The sequence below is a fragment of the Diceros bicornis genome, chromosome 31, assembly GCF_020826845.1.
Source record: "Diceros bicornis minor isolate mBicDic1 chromosome 31, mDicBic1.mat.cur, whole genome shotgun sequence".
Lineage (NCBI taxonomy): Eukaryota > Metazoa > Chordata > Mammalia > Perissodactyla > Rhinocerotidae > Diceros > Diceros bicornis.
Window position 1 is genome coordinate 10,810,197 of NC_080770.1, and position 17,186 is coordinate 10,827,382.

General features: G+C 40.5%; 1 protein-coding gene across 1 annotated transcript; it reads right to left on the reverse strand.

Annotated features, from left to right (window-relative positions):
* Positions 1 to 3,564: 3,564 nt before the first annotated feature.
* LOC131395511 (mammaglobin-B-like) lies at positions 3,565 to 6,358 on the reverse strand. The gene is made up of 3 exons (XM_058527378.1): positions 6,304 to 6,358; positions 5,738 to 5,925; positions 3,565 to 3,765 (listed from the first exon to the last, which is right to left on the reverse strand). Exons 1-3 carry the CDS (start codon positions 6,356 to 6,358, stop codon positions 3,727 to 3,729), a joined length of 282 nt encoding a protein of 93 aa, XP_058383361.1. The 3' UTR covers positions 3,565 to 3,726.
* Positions 6,359 to 17,186: the final 10,828 nt, after the last annotated feature.

A 17,186-nucleotide genomic window follows, 5' to 3' on the forward strand; every position in this document is an offset into this window, starting at 1 on the left:
CCCTGATGTTGGGTGCATACGTATTTATAATTGTCATAATTTCCTGATAAATTGACACCTTTATCATTATATAATGACCTTTGTCTCCTATGACAGTTGTTGATAAAGTCTATTTTATCTGAACTAAGTATTGCCAACCCTGCTCTCTTTTGGTTGCTACTGGCATGGAATATCTTTTTCCATCCCTTCACTTTCAGCCTATGTGTGTCCTTAAATACAAAATGAGTCTCTTATAGACAGCATTTGGTTGAATCTTTTTTTTAATCCATTAAGTCACACTATGTCTTTTTTTCTGTGTGTGTGAGGAAGATTAGCCCTGAGCTGACATCTGTTGCCAATCCTCCTCTTTTTGCTGAAGAAGATTGGTCCTGAGCTAACATCTATGCCCATCTTCCCCTACTCTATATGGGATGCCACCACAGCGTGGCTTGACAAGTGGTGCCTTGGTCTGCACCCAGGATCCGAACCTGCGAACCCTGGGCTACCAAAGCAGAGTGCGCAAACTTAACCGCTACACCACCGGGGGAGGCCCCCCACGCTATGTCTTTTGATTGTAGAGTTTAATTCATTTAGAGATCAAAGTAATTATTGATATTGAAGAATTTACTGTTGCTATTATACTTATGATTTTCTCTCTGATTTTCATTGTTTTGTCTGTCTTTATGTCTCTTGTAGTTTTTCATTGTGATTCATTGATATTTTTGTAGTAATTTGTTTTGATTCCTTTTTCTTTTTTGACTCTGCTATAGCTATTTTCTTTGTGGTTACCATGAAGCTTACAAAAAGCATACTCTGTTTATAATAGTCTATTTGAACCTCATAACAACTTAATTTCAATTGCAGAGCTAAACTCTTCATTGATCTTTTCCTTCTACCTCCTCACAGTTTACCTGTTTTTATATTGTGTATACCTTAATTAATTTTTGTATTTATACTTATTTTTAGTACTTTTGTCTTTTAAATTTTATACTACAATTAAAAGTGATTTACACACAACCGTTACAGTATTACAATATTCTGTGTTTGTGTACATATTTACCTTTACCCATGACCTTTATACTTTCATATGCTTTTATGTTGGTGTTTAGCATCTTTTTGTTTCTACATGAAAAGTTGTGTTTAGTGTTATTTGTAGGTAGTTTGACTTGTGATAAAATCCTGCAGTTTCTGTTTGTCTGGAAAAGTCTTTATCTATCCTTTGTGTCTCAGAAGGGTTTTAAACTTTTTTCTAATAATGATGTTAAAGAGCTGAATGGTTTGAAGCTGGGGCTTAAAGAGGGCTGTCCTCCAGTACATATTGGTTTTAAACCTTTTTATTTTTAATTTGGTAGTTCCTCTCATATAGTTTCCCATCCTCAGCCGTGTGATCATTAAGGTGTGTCTACTCTTCCATCACATGGCTATTGAAATGATATGTACACAGCAGTAAAATTGGTTGTGCATATTGTTCCTAATTTTCTTATGACAATTTCTTAAATATAGAATTGTTGAATCATTCCCTTCATTTTTTAAGGATAGTTTTGATGGGTACACCATTCTTGGTTGGATGTATTTTCTTGCAGTACTTTGAATATATCATCCCATTCTCTTCTGGTCTGCAAGCTTTCTGCTGAAACATCTGCTGATAGTCTTATGGGACTTCCTTCTATGTGATGAGCTGCTTTTCAACTGCTAGTTTCAAAATTCTCTTTGTCTTTGACTTTGACAATTTGGTTATGATGTGTCTCAGTGTAGATTTCTTTCAGTCCATCCTGATGGGGTTCTTTGGGCTTCATGAATCTGAATATCCATTTCTCTCCCCAGATTTGGGACAATATTGACAACTATCTGTTTAATGAAGTTTCTACCCAGAGTGCTCTCAGAGTCCTGGGCCTGCAAACTCTCTGTCAGCAGTCTGTAGACCACTAACTGACATTGGAGGCTAAGGATCAGTTCCTGGAGTGATAACCTTGTCAGGGTTCATGCTCTCCATGGATCTCTTCACATAATCAGTGCTGGGCTCAGTTTCCATTTACCACTAGTGTTCCTTGAGGTGAAGTACTGCTCCAGACCTCTGACCCCACAATGCTTCATCCAGTCTTGATGAAGATCCTCAGATCCATCCATGCCCATGATGGGAAATTTTCATTCCACTGGGGAATTCCCAATGGGATATATATTCCCCTAAACAATGTGCAGAGGTAATCTCCTCCATCAGCCAAAATACCGAGCATGGCTCTGAATGTCCTTTTTTCCGTTTGAGTCTTGACTAAGTTGGGTTTTCCCCTGGGAAAGTGGAAAGTCACCCACGATGGCTCCTCTAAGGCTACTGAAGTTTTTCTGTTTTCCTCACTTGAGCCATCTTGGAGTTGTTTGCGCCCCCTCCCCACCCACTGAGTCAACACTCCAGTGCTCAGTGATGAATATCCCAGTGGTCTTTAGGCAGGGGCTGGTCTGGGTATCTTTTGCCTCAAAGACTCTTTTCATACTTTCTCAACACCCTCAAGCTACTTTGAACCCTTTCTTTGGAATGTTAATTCCCTGGGCAGTTTTAGGAGCTTTCAGCTACCTTGTCTCCCTAGTGGTAGGGTCCCATTTCCATTGCATGGATTTGACATATTTGGCTACAGGCTCTTCCCCAGAGCCAACCTCCTGTTCTTGGGCCCTCAGATTCCTGCCACTTGGCATGGGCATTCTGGAACTGCTGCTTCCCTTTGCGCCCACATCCAATATTTCTTTCAACACTCCCATCTGCCTGACAGTTTGGCAGTTGCTCTGTCAAAACAATCCACTGTCATTCACTTCATCTCTGAATAGTAATGCGGCAGAAACCTCCTCAAACTGACACTCTCCACCTATATCATCAGCTGAGTGGTGCCCCCAGGAAACACATGACCATGTATACCTGTGCCCTCACTCCCCTGGGGCAGCACAGTGATGTCCCGAGGCAGATGGAGGCCAAACTGGTTAAAGTACTGAGACCGAGGATGGGGAGGGCATTCCTAGGCCTGCCCAATCTTGAGGTTTACATCTGATCTGCACTCCTGGGATGGTACCTCCTTGGAGCTGCCATTGCTCAGAATCCTGAGGCCTTTCCTCCCTGCGAAGCCAGTGACCATTCGACTAGGGAACGGAAATTTTAGTGTCTGCAGTAATATTTCTCTTCCTGACTCCCCACTACAGGGCCTTCTGCTGCTCCATCAAAATGTCCTCTCCTCACTGGAAAAAAATATATACCCCTCATCACATGGGAAAGGGCCCATCTCTGAGCAGATGCAACCTTCTGCATTTCCTATTATCCATCTCCAGTTCCTGCATCCAAATCTCTTCCTTTCCTCTTCTCTCAGGGTCCAAGAGAAAGAGGGTGGACTGAAGTCCCCATTTCTGAGGAGCAGAGGAAGCCAGGGCCACCTCCCTCCCCAGTGGGGATGCACCAAAAGCACCAAGAACTGAGCCTCACCCATGAGTTCTTAGTAAATAATAGTGTGTGTGAGTGTATGTATGTGAGCACACACATGTATGATATATAAGGCTCTCTAAAGCTTCCATTTTAATCAGATAACAAAAAAAGAACTTTAGGTTTTGCAGATACTGTATTGAAATGAAAATGTAAATGAGGTTTCAACAACTGTCCTGCAGTTTTTAGATCAAAAGACAACAAAGAAAGAAAAGTTGTGGTTTATAGCAATCGACAGTCGGTTTCTGACCATTCTCTGTAGTCCTCTGAGCCAAAGGTCTTGTGGAAAGTCAATACAGAGCACACCAAAAACTCTCATATATTGTTTGCTGTACAACAAAAACAGAGACATCATTTAGATTGTCAATTCTCTCTCATAAAGTAAAATTTTGAAAAACAAACACTTCTCATTGTTTTCCTGGGTTTGTCCACACACATCTGACACCCAAGAAAGTTAGTGCTGGAAGTAAAGTCTGAATTACCTTGCCATTTATTCTGTCATTCATGGGACATTTATTGACGCTAAAGTGGTGCTGGTGTTTCCAGATCTTTTCCCCACCAGGGATCCCCTAATAATTTTTCTTCATGTTTCCTGTTATTTGAAATAACTTATCCAACAAATATGCTGTGTGTATTATCAATTTTCAGCATAGAATTGTTGAATATCAGCTCAAATCCAAGGAAATGTAAATATTTTGAGCTCCTGTATGGCCTTTCATGTCAGAATATAGAGAACAGTCTGATGCCTCCACCATTACCTTTGTGGTCTACAAAATATTGGAGATGTGCTCTCCAAGCAATTAATCCATTCTAGGTTTTTTTTCCCTTGGTGAGGAAGATTAGACCTGAGCTGACATCCATTGCCAATCCATCCCTTTTTCCTAAGGGAGATTGGCCCTGGGCTAACATCTGTGCCCATCTTCCTTGACTTTATATGTGGGACATTGCCACAGCATGGCTTGATAACTGGTGCATAGGTCCATGCCTGGGACCTGAATCTGTGAACCTTCGGCCACGAAAGCGGAACGCACAAACTTAACCAGTATGCCACCAGGCCAGCCCCCCAATCTAGGTTTTTAAAGAAAAAAATCCCATCTTCATTAATTGCAGGAGCTGTTCACTTAAAAAAATTTTAAGTATGGTAAATAGACATAACATAAAATTTACCATTTTCACCATTTTAAATATACAGTTTAATAGTGTTTAGTATATTCACTTTGTAGTGCAGCCAATCTCCTCTTGCTAAAGTGACACTCTACACCTGTTAAAACAACTCCCATTTTCCTCACTACCCAATCCCTGGAAACAACTATTCTACCTTCTATTTCTATGAGATTAACTGCTCTAGAAACCGGATATAAGTGGAGTCACGCAATATTTGTCTATTTGTGACTGGCTTATTTCACTTATCACAATGTCCTCAAGGTTCATCCATGCTGTACACTGTGTCAGAATCTCCTTAGTGATGTACACGTTTCTCTTTATGCTTTTGGAAATATTTCTACACTGTCTACTCTAGAATGTTTTAAATAAAATACTAAGATAGGGAATAAATGCTAGAAAAAAACTAAACAATATCTATTGGTAATTAGAAAGAATTATTCATTGTTAAACTACTGATTGTTGTTTTCCAAAATTCCATCACCCATGGTGGATTCATACCCATGATCTGCACTTGTCATTCATGGGGTTTTTAAGTAAACAGTCAAGGAATACAATCCCTTATGCTAACAAATTTTGATTGCTTCAAAGTGCTTTTTAAATTCTTTTAATAAGATGTATGGAATCTTCCTCAGATGGAATTTTCTGGACTCTATTGAAAAATTCTTAAGAATATTTTACGATTTGTTTCAATGAAGAAGGGGATCGTTTTTGCTGATTACTCCTACAAGTGAGGGACTTCTTGAGAATCAGATGTTATTTAACATTCATAGAATATGTGTGTGTGTGTGTGTGTGCATGTATGCACGTGTGTGTGTGTGTGTGTGCATGTGTGTTTGTGCACATATGTGTGTGTACTGGAAAGCTGAGGTGTAGGTAAGCCTTTGCCTGAGCTTTGTTTCCCTCTTTTGTCTTTTTCATTTATCATTCACTAAAGATTCCACAAAGTGAAGAGGTGAATCAGCACTGGGGCCTTGATGGCTTTCTTGATGTCAAAGTATTCACATCCACCAAAAATTAAGTTCACTGAAATAAAAATAAGGCATGTTCACGGTTGCTTTGGCATAACTTGTGATAAACCTAGAGCCTGCTTCTCCCTGTCCAGTGGTTTAAAGGCACATAAGGAAAAACCAAAATTACCATCATCTTTTTGTAATCGGCCAGAGTTTCATTTGACTGATTCAGAAAACATTGCTTCACTTCCACTACGGCCTTTGCAGTGGCAGCATCCGATACAAACTCTTGAAGAGCTGCTAGATATTCAGTCATGGACAGTGCAAGATCAATTGTATCTTCAACCACATCCTCAAGTACTGCGCAGCCAGGACCTGGGATGAAAGCATGAAAAAGTGGGCTCAATTATGGAGGTACAGACCCCTTTTTGGGTGTACCTAGTTTTGTCATCTTCTTACATCCCAGTAGAGACATACATTCAGAGAGATTATGGTGAATGGTCTTGAGTTCTCAATTCTAGGGGAGTAAACTCAGGATCTGGGATTTTCTTTAAGTCTTAAAACATCTGCCCGTCCCCCTCCCCCACCTCCCCTCCTTCAACAGCCCAGAGAAGCCAAACACTGTAACCATGAAAAACAAGTACACTGGAGAAATGAGATGCCCTATACAGGGGTTTGGGGACCAGAAATTCTTCCACAGGGGCCCTGACAACAACCGTTAGCTCAAGGCCTGTCCTCCCTGTCAGTACTCACCTACATAGCAGTAAAGGGGGAGGGCCACCAGCATGAGGACTGTCACCAGCTTCATGGTGGAGGCCGCTGTTGTTGGATGTGGTCTGAAGTGGCAGGGAGATGAAGGAACTCACTCTGGAGGGGAGCACCCAGAACTCCTCCTTTTATTCTTCTGGTTGTCATCTTAATCCCTCCCATAAATGAGGAAATGCGTCACAGGGTAAACCTGGCATTGGACCAGGAAACGACAGCAAAAATCAGCCAGAACCTAGCCTGCCTGTGCTCTGTTTGTAGAAATCAAGGAGGCAGAGATTTTTGGACCCAAACTATTTTGGACCTCAAACAATTTTGGAACCGCAATAATAGTACATAGACAAAATTAATGCAAACGTGTTTTCTAAATACTAAAGCAAATTACACCATTGTGAGCCTGTGTTGTCATCCTTGTGGTTTTTATTATTATTTTCGTTGTCATTATCTCCTCCTCCTCTCTGTCCTCTTCTTCTCCTTCTTTAAGGTACAACAATCTTCATGCCCTGGGTCTATTCCTGCTGGTTTACCATACACCAGGGTTTGGTGCAATACCACAGACTTCCTCCAGGAGGCAGACTTCCCTCACCCATTAGACACTTCTCTGAGGTGCTTGAAGTTTGGGAAAGTTGTTTTAACAAAGAATAACTTGCTTAGTTAACAATTTCATAAATTCATTCTATTATAAATCTATGAATTAATTTTCTTTTAGTTGTTGTTGGCTGTTGAGGGTTTTTTTTCCAGTTGAAAAGGATGATTGAAAGGATGACATGAAGAAGTACAATAACTGATTGCTTAGGGGAGGCAGTGCTGAGTGGTGGAATGGTGATGAGATCTGGGCTCATGCAGGTGTGGGTTTGAATCTTGGATGCAACATCTAATCATGAAGTGTCCTTGGGCAAGTCAAAGTGCTGGTCATTCTGAGTTTCCTTTTCCTCATTTCTAAAATGGGCATAAAAGATACTGTGCCTGGTTTTGTAAGGACGACAGACACTCTATGTAAAAAGCCTATCACAAGGCTTAGAAAAGGATAATCATGAATAAATGGGATTTCATCCATTCTTCCAACCATCCGTCCGTCCGTCCATCCATCCATCCATCCATCCATCCATCAATTCATTGTTCAGCAATAACCATGAGCTTCTCCTATGACTGGGCCGTTCTCTGTGCCACAGATTGAGTTGTAGGAACATGTTAGAGGAGGACCTCGCTCCATGGAGCTCACCTCTTACCAGGGAGGAAACAAACAAGCTTATAACCAAGTGAGTGATATTGGACAGTGACTGTGTAAGGAACACAACACAATCCCCAGGGGCAGAGTCCTGCACAGAGGTCTGGGCAAAGCTATAGGAGGAGTGACTTTTAAGCTTGGATGAGTAGACAGTGATGTCCAGGGGAAGAGCTGAGGAAGAGTGTTCTAGGCGGAGGGAACAGTAAGTACAGAGGTCTGAGAGCAGATGGCACTTGGCAAGGTAAGGAAAGTGTGCCTCTTGTTGTCAAGAAAGGGACAGGACAATCTCATAGGAGAGAAAAGCCACTTCAGTTTAAGCAGGGATGATATGAAGGTTATAGGAACTAGAGAAACAAAGTTGGCTCAGGTTAAAAAAAAAGGAACAGATGAGAGAGCCAGAGAGAAGAGTCAATAGTTAATTACCTCTGAATGTATTATTTTCTGTCTAGATTATTTGGGACTCATTTCATTCCATTGTTCAGCTGGAGCATAAGCTGCCAAGAACAATACTGATTTAGGAAAATGCTAGAAATACAGAAGAAAATTATGTTCACATGTGTGTACTTTCTTCAATTGACCATTGTTGATGATCTTCATTCCAAAGGCAAGTGAAGGATTTAGGTAATGAAAGGGGAGATTGTGTCCTTGGCCAGGAGTTAATGGGGACTCTTCCTGGTCCCCCAGTTGTTATGGACCTGCCCTGTCACCTGCTGGGTCAGTGGGACCTTCAAAGGTTTCTTACTCAGCAAAACAAATTCCCACATCATGTACATGGTGCCCACAGTAAAGAGGTATGTTTCCTTTACTTCTTTGTTTTCTCCATACAACTGATGCTGATCATTTTCAGGTAAATCAAATAATAATTCAGCTCTCAAAAGCTCATTTGCAAGTCAGTATTTACAAGGAGAAACAAGAAACCAAAAGGTCAGAATACTTGTGTTCTGGCCTGATTTTTTCTCTTCCCAAAAGGAACTTTGACTCAGGTCCTTACATTGAGGTCAGAAAATAGAGGAGTGAAGTGGCCTTCAGTTTTGGTGTTTGTGTGACATTTATTGATCACCTACTATGACAAACTATGGTGTAGAGGTGAATTATTCACAGATTTCACCCTGAATACCTGTGTCTTGTGGTAAAGTACACAGTAAGAGGGAATTATATTTGGCCTGTCCTCAGGCTCATACATGACCTGAGATATACTCACACTAATATTTTGCTCATTTGAGGCCTTACCATACTTAATAAAAGTAATAACATTCAGTGAGAGCTATTTTTTCTCAGTGACTCATGCATTGGCAGAAAAGCCTACAAAACAGTTATTTTGCAATTGAGACAATCTTTAAGTTTTTTTTTTTTTTAAATTGTAAGTTACTCATACGAATCAGTCCCACAGCATTTGGGTAAGAGATGCTATATTTCCTTTTTTCACTCACTCTGTAAAACTGGTTCTATCCCTCACTTCCAAGGCTGTTGGGACATTAACCTCAGGCATGTTCTTTGGAGGTGAACCTCTTCTTCCTTAAGATCATGCTCAAGTCTAGACCAAGGGTGGAGAGTTACTTGCCCAGGGCAGAAACTTGAGGAAAGGCCCTCGTTGGGGACGTCTTGGCTGTCAGTGAGATGTCCATTGTTCATGGTGTCCAGGCCATTCCTAGACTGGGCATCTCCCTTGCCTTGGGCTCAGCCTGGTGTGGAGATTTCACAGCTGTGTCTCTTGGTACATTTGGAATAGTCCTAGGATTGTCGTGAGGCCTGAATGAGTTACAACGCGTAAGTCTTCAGAACAGGGCTGGCACTGAGTAGGTGCTATCTACATGTCAGCTGCCAGCAATTAATTTTATAAAAATGAGGAAGTTGTTATGCTAAACCTTGAAGGACCACTAGGAGCATTATAGACGACTGAAGACTCTGCTTCTACTTCACATTCTCTAAAAGATCTAGAAATCATCACGTTCAGATCTGAAGTCCAAGTCCTAAGTTTGAAAATAAAGCACTGTATTCTCTCTCAAACATATCCTACATACTGTTGGCCTATTTTCTCAATATCCAGTACTAACGCATGTTTACTTGTTTTCAAAATTGAATAAAACGTGAGTGTCAAACAGTTACACAGCACTTACTTGATATAAGGCACTGGCGAAAATCTTTTAATCTTCACAACAACCATCCAATGAGTAAGGTAAGGTCTAAGTGAGCTGATGAAATTTATTGACCAAACTAGGGCAACTTAGAGGGTGAAAGAGGTCACTAAATGGGTGGAATGCTGGGATAGCAACATAAACCAGGATTGTCCTGAGCAAACTGAGATGTGTGGTCACCCTCCCCACGAGCTGGGCATTTCATTTCTCCTCATATGCCGACAATGAGACAAGAGAGGTCAAGTAAGGGCACACTTGAGCAAGGGCACACAGCTCATGGATGGCAGAGCCAGCGTAAGGAACCAGATGTTCTGGCTCAAGAGAGGTCTCAACACTATTGAGCTTCTTAGTTTGACTCTTATGGACCTTCACTTTATGGCTCAGATGGATCCTTCTGACCTTGACTCCCACAACTGCCCTGGGTGAACTCCAGGTTGATTTCTGTGCAGGCCCCACAGTTTTCCTCTTGAGGCCTTTGGTCCCTGTGAACTTCCCTACCCCGCTGTCCATGCCTCAGTCCCACTGAGTTCAAACTCCTTATTCATTCTTGATGCCACATCCAAGACAGCCCACTTCTTGTGCCCTTTCCTGGTCCCTGAATCTCTGGGGGTCTCTACCTTCCGAGGACCCTGTGGTTCTCCATGTGCAGCTCTCTCCTGACAGCCCAGGGCACGATCCTACGGCCCGTTCCTCCCTGTTCATGCTCCTTCAGGGCATGGCTCTGCACCTCTGGTATTTGTGTGACGACAGGGAGCAGTAGGTGCTTAATTAATTGTTGTGTAACTGTTTCTTATGACATTTTGAATCTTTACAAAAAATTCACTGATAATAGTACATGTTTCGTTATTAGGTATATTTAGACAGAGAAGATCATTTAAATTAGAATCATTAGTAAAGGCAGGGTTCAAACCCAACACAAAAACCAGGCGTTGATCTGAAATCACCTTCTGCATGTTCCTGGATGAGGACTTTGGAGTCACAATAGGAGGGGACAGGTGAGGAGAGGAGGAAGTTGGACCCATCAAGGACTGGGCCACCTCAGTGTCTCTGTTTCCCAGAAGTAACCATTACCTTGATCCAATGTAACCCGGATCCATCTAATGACTTGGGGCACGGAGCCGGATTTGAAAGCTGAGCCAGGATCAGGTATCACCTCTGGCTAATTCTCCTTGGCTCATTCACTAAAACTATGAATTTCACACAATGTGACACTTTGAAAAAATGTGTGGTTAAATATTTAACCCTGAGGGCTGGCCCCGTGGCTTAGCCGTTAAGTGTGTGCACTCTGCTACTGGTGGCCTGGGTTCGGATCCCGGGCGTGCACCAACGCACCGCTTCTCCGGCCATGCTGAGGCCGCATCCCACAAACAGCAACTAGGAGGATGTGCAACTATGACATAAAACTACCTACTGGGGCTTTGGGGGAAAAAAAGGAGGAGGATTGGCAATAGATGTTAGCTCAGAGCTGGTCTTCCTTGGCAAAAAGAGGAGGATTAGCACAGATGTTAGCTCAGGGCTGATCTTCCTCACACATACAAAAAAAATTATTTAACCCTGAAACATATGTGATAGCTCATATGGTTTGTTAGATATCTATACCATTGTCTTCTCTATTCAGTTAGTAATTTTCCCTCCACTGCGTGCTCACATTTTCTTGCTAAACCGTCAGCATCCACAGTTGTGAACCTCTGGTCCTTAGGCGCATTACGAAGGGTGTGTGGGGGACCTGATTTAAGAACTTTCAGTTGTTCGAGCAGTGATTCCCTTCTGGTGCTGATTTACTCCCTCCTTCCACCCACCCCTGTGGACAATGTCAGTGTCTAGAGATGTTTGTGGTGTCTCTGTAGAATGGGTAGTTTGCTACTGGCATCAAGTGGGTAGAGACCAGGGATGCTGCTAAACAACCTGTGATGCTCAGGACATCAACTCTAAAAAGCAGTCTTCGACATCTAGTGTCAGTAAAGCCATGGTTGAGATACCATGTCATAGAGAATTATCTAAAAGCATTGGCCCTTGTGGTGAAAGGTCAGTAGTACTAAGTAGCCTCATACAGTGGACAGTGAGTGGAGCCCCAGTGCAGACAGAGGCTGGCAGGAGTGTGGGCATCTGTATCCTCTAGCGTGCAGAGCTCAGCTTCATGGCTGTGCCTCTGCTTGGATGCTCCCCACACTTTCTCCATTCCCGTCATCCTCATCTACTTTGTCCTTCAAGATTCAACTCAGTCATCACCTCCTCACAAAGTCTTCCTTCCTGGAGAAGACACAGCTCATAAGAGCTTTGTTCTGCCTTGAATTTCTATAGGCCTTTAATTTCTATGATTATGCCTCATTCTCAGTGATATGCCTCATCTCTTTCTTCAGTACTCTGTCTTATGTCTTACCATTTAGGATGGTAATTAATTCTTAAGGAAATCCATTAATTCTTTTGATAAAATACATCAAGTTTCTCCTAAGTTTGGTGCAGCGTAGATTCTAAGTTGACCTCACATAATTTGCTGCATCATAACCTATTTTTTGCCAAATTTTGCTCCTGCCATTTTTTTTTTTTTGAGAAGGATCAGCCCTGAGCTAACATCTGTTACCAATCCTCCTCCTTTTTTTCTGAGCAAGATTGGCCCTGGGCTAACATCCGTGCCAGTCTTCCTCTACTTTATGTGGGATGCCGCCACAGCGTGGCTTGATGAATGGTGCGTAGGTCTATGCGGGATCCAAACCTGCCAACCCTGGGCCACCCAAGCAGAGCACACGAACTTAACCACTATGCCACTGGGCTCACCGCCTGCCATTTTTTTTTTGCCCTTTTTTTCCTATCCTGTCCTTCCTTTTCATTTATGTCTTACAACTTCCTGTATTTTTCAGAATTTTTATTTTAAAATAGTGATATAGGAGCATTGTTCAAGAGGAAAATATTGAAAAAGAGCTCCAATGATAAGCACTAGACCCCTGTCCATTCCTATCCACACCACGTTGTCTCATACTCACCTACAACCCCTTCACTGTATTGCATGGTTCTGACATTTTCTAAATATTGCTTTTAACAGTTCTCTCCTGATTCGTCTATAAAAACCTATGTTATATCCTGTGCTTACTGGATTCCATGCTTTATCTTTATTGATCCACTCCTTTTTGGTAGAACATATCCTCTGACATCACTTGAGAAAAAGCTCATTGGAGATAAAACTTTTGAAGATTTTCACTTCTGAAATATCTTTATTTATCTTCATGCTTAAGTGATATTTGACTGCATATAGAGTCATATTCATATACAATTATAGGTTGGAGTCTCTGAATGTTTAGTATAGTCCTGTGTCTTCTTGTCGTTGTGTTCATTTGATTTATATTCCCCATCCTTGGATATGACTTGGTGTTTCTTTCTGAAAGAAACACCTATCTTTTTCAGTGTAATGTTCCAAAAAAATCACAAAGATGTGTTTTTATATGAGGAGTAACTGGGCTGTTCAATTTCATAGACTTCGTTTTTAGGAAATTTTCTTTTAATATTTTTTTGGTGATCATCTTCCCACCATTGTCTCCCTCATGTGGAATCCTATGAGTTGGACATCCTGGATGGGTTCTTTAGAAGTCTTTTCTTTCATATTTCTTTATTTTTTCCAATACAAATACAGTCATGCACCACATAGTGATGATTTGGTCAATGATAGACCACATATACGATAGTGGTCCTGTAAGATTAGTACCGCATAGAATAGGTGTGTAGTAGACTACACCATCTAGCTTTGTGTAAGTACAATTATAACGTTTGGAAAACAATGAAATTGCCTAACGACACAGTTCTCAGAATGTTTCCTCATCGTTAAGCCATGGATGACTGTATACCACCTTTGTTCCACTATTTTACTTGCCTTTCAACTATTTTTATTATTTTTTCCAGCTGCCATAATTTTAATTTTTCCAGAGCTCTCTGTTGTACTTTAAAAGAGATTGAGTAATTTAATAAACAGATTTTAGTAATTTGGACTTTAAAAAAATAATTTTATTGAGATCTCATTGGTTTATAACATCGTATAAATTTCAGGTGTACATTACTATATTTCAGCTTCAGTAGAGTGCATCTTGTTCACCACCAAAAGTCTAATTTCCATCCGTCACCATACGTATGTGCCCTTTACTCCTTTTGCCCTCCCCCCTCCACTTTCTGGTCTGGTAACCACCAATCTGTTCTCCTTATCTATGTGTTTGACTATCTTCCAAATATGAGTGAAATCATATGGAATATGTCTTTCTCTGTCTTATTTCACTTAGCATGATACCCTCAAGGTCCATCCATGTTGTTGCAAATGGCACGATTTTGTCTTATTTATGACTGAGCAGTATTCCATTGTATATATCCACCACATCTTCTTTAGCCATTCATCTGTTGATGGGCACTTGGCTTACTTCCAAGTCTTGGCTATTGTGAATAATGCTGTGATGTACATAGGGGTGCATATATCTTTTTCAATTAGTGTTTTCATGTTTTGTGGCTAAATACCCAGAAGTGGAATAACTGGATCATACGGTATTTCTATTTTTTTTGTTGTGGTAACATTGGTTTATAACATTATATAAATTTCAGGTGTACATCATTATATTTCGATTTCTTTGTAGATTACATCATGTTCATTACCCAAAGACTAATTACAATCCTTCACCACACACATGTGCCAAATCATCCCTTTCACCTTCCTCCCTCCCTCCTTCCCCTCTGGTAACCACCAATCCAATCTCTGTCTCTATGTGTTTGTTGCTGTTTTTCTCTTCTATTTATGAGTGAGATCATACAGTATTTGACTTTCTCCCTCTGACTTATTTCGCTTAGCGTAATACCCTCAAGGTCCATTCATGTTGTCACAAATGGCCAGATTTCATCCTTTTTTATGGCTGAGTAGTATTCCATTGTGTATATACACCACATCTTCTTTATCCATTTGTCAATTGATGGGCACCTAGGTTGGTTTCAAGTCTTGGCTATTGTAAATAATGCTGCAATGAACGTAAGGTGCATATCTTTACACATTTGTGTTTTCGTGTCCTTTGGATAAATACCCAGCAGTAGGATAGCTGGATCATATAGTAGTTCTATTCTTAATTTTTTGAGGAAACTCTATACTGTTTTCCATAGTGGCTGCACTAGTTTGCACTGCCACCAGCAGTGTGTGAGAGTTCTCTTTTCTCCACATCCTCTCCAACACCTCTTGTTTCCTGTCCTATTAATTATAGCCATTCTGACGGGAGTGAGGTGATAACTCATTGTACGTTTGATTTGCATTTCCCTGATAGCTAATGATGTTGAACATCTTTTCATGTGCCTGTTGGCCATCTGTATATCTTCTTTAGAGAAATGTCTGTTCAGATATTTCGCCCATTTTTAAACTGGGTTGTTAATTTTTTTGTTGTTGTTGAGATGCATCAGTTCTTTATATATTTTGGATATTAACTTCTTATCAGATATATGGTTTGCCAATATCTTCTCCCAATTGTTAGGTTGTCTTTTCATTTTGTTGGTGATTTCCTTTGCTGTACAGAAGCTTTTAATTTGATGTAGTCTCATTTGTTTATTTTTTCTATTGTTTCCCTTGCCTGGTCAGACACAGTTCTTGAAAATATGCCACTAAGACTGATGTCGAAGAGCATACTTCCTATGTTTTCTTCTAGAAGTTTCATGGTTTCAGGTCTTACATTCAAGTCTTTGATCCATTTTGAGTTAATTTTTGTGTAAGACAATGCTCTACTTTCATTCTTTTGCAGTTGGCTGTCCAGTTTTCCCAACATCGTTTATTGAGGAGACTTTCCTTTCTCCATTGCATGGTCCTGGCTCCCTTGTCAAAAATTAGCTGTCCGTAGATGTGTGGGTTAATTTCTGGGCTCTCAATTCTGTTCCACTGATCTGTATGTCTGTTTTTGTGCCAGAAACATGCTATTTTGATTACAGTGGCTTTGTAGTATATTTTGAAGTCAGGGAGTATGATACCTCCAGCTTTGTTCTTTTTTCTCAGGATTCCTTTGGCTATTTGGGGTCTTTTGTTGTTCCATGTAAATTTCAGGATTCTCTGTTCTATTTCTGTGAAAAATGTTGTTGGAACTTTGTAGGGATTGTGTTGAATCTGTAGATTGCTTTAGAAAGTATAGACATTTTCACTATGTTAATTCTTCCAATCCAAGAGCATGGAATATGTTTCCATTTCTTTGTGTCTTCCTCAATTTCTTTCAACAATGTTTTACAGTTTCACTGTACAGGTCTTTCACCTCTTTGTTTAACTTTATTCCTAGGTTTTTAAAAAAATTTTTTTGTTTTGAGGAAGGTTCATTCTACGCTAACATCTGTTGCCAATTCTTCCTCTTTTTCTTTTTTTTTCCTCCCCAAAGCCCCAGCACAGGGTTTTATATCACAGTTGTAGAGTTGTAGCTCTTCTATGTGGGGTGCCACCTCAGCATGGCTTGATGAGCAGTGAGTAGGTCCTCGCCAGGATCTGAACTGGCAAACCCTGTGCTGCCAAAGCAGAATGCGCAAACTTAACTGGTATGCCACCAGGTTGGCCTCTATTTCTGGGTATTTTATTCTTTTTGTTGTGATTGTAAATGGGATTGTATTCTTAATTTCTCTTTCTGCTGCTTCGTTCTTAGTGTATAGAAATGCCACTGATTTTTGTATGTTTATTTTGTATCCTGCAACTTTACCATATTCATTTATTGTTTGTAAAAGTTTTTTGGTGGATTATTTAGAGTTTTCTATATACAAAATCATGTCATCACAAATAGTGACAGTTTCATGTCTTCCTTTCCAGTTTGGATCCCTTTTGTTTCTTTTTCTTGTCTGACTGCTCTGGCTAGGACTTCCAATACAGTGTTAAATAAGAGTGGTGAAAGTGGGCATCCTTATCTGGTTCCTGTTCCTAGAGGATTAGCTTTCATTTTTCACTGTTGAGTACGATGTTGGCTGTGGGTTTGTCATATTTTGTCATGTGGGTATTTTCCCTCTATACCCATTTTATTGAGAGTTTTTATCATAAATGGTTGTTGGATATTGTCAAATGCTTTCTCTGCACCTATTGAGATGATCGTGTGGTTTTTATTTCTCATTTTGTTAATGTGGTGTATCACATTGATTGGTTTGTGGATGTTGCGCCATCCCTGCATCCCTGGAATAAATCCTACTTGATCATGGCATATGATCCATTTAGTGTATGTTCGTATTTGATTTACTAATATTTAGTTGAGGATTTTTGTATCTATGTTCATCAGTGATATTGGTCTGTAATTTTCCTTTTTTGTGTTGTCCTTGTCTGGTTTTGGTATCATGGTAATGTTGGCCTTGTAAAATGAGTTAGGAAGCATCCCATCATCTTCAATTTTTTGGAAGAGTTTGAGAAGGATAAGTATTAAGTCTTCTTTGTATGTTGGTAGAATTCACCAGGGAAGCCGTCTGGTCCTGGATTTTAGTTTTTTGGGAGGTTTTTGATTACTATCGGAATCTCTTTACTGGTGAATGGTCTATTCAGATTCTCTATC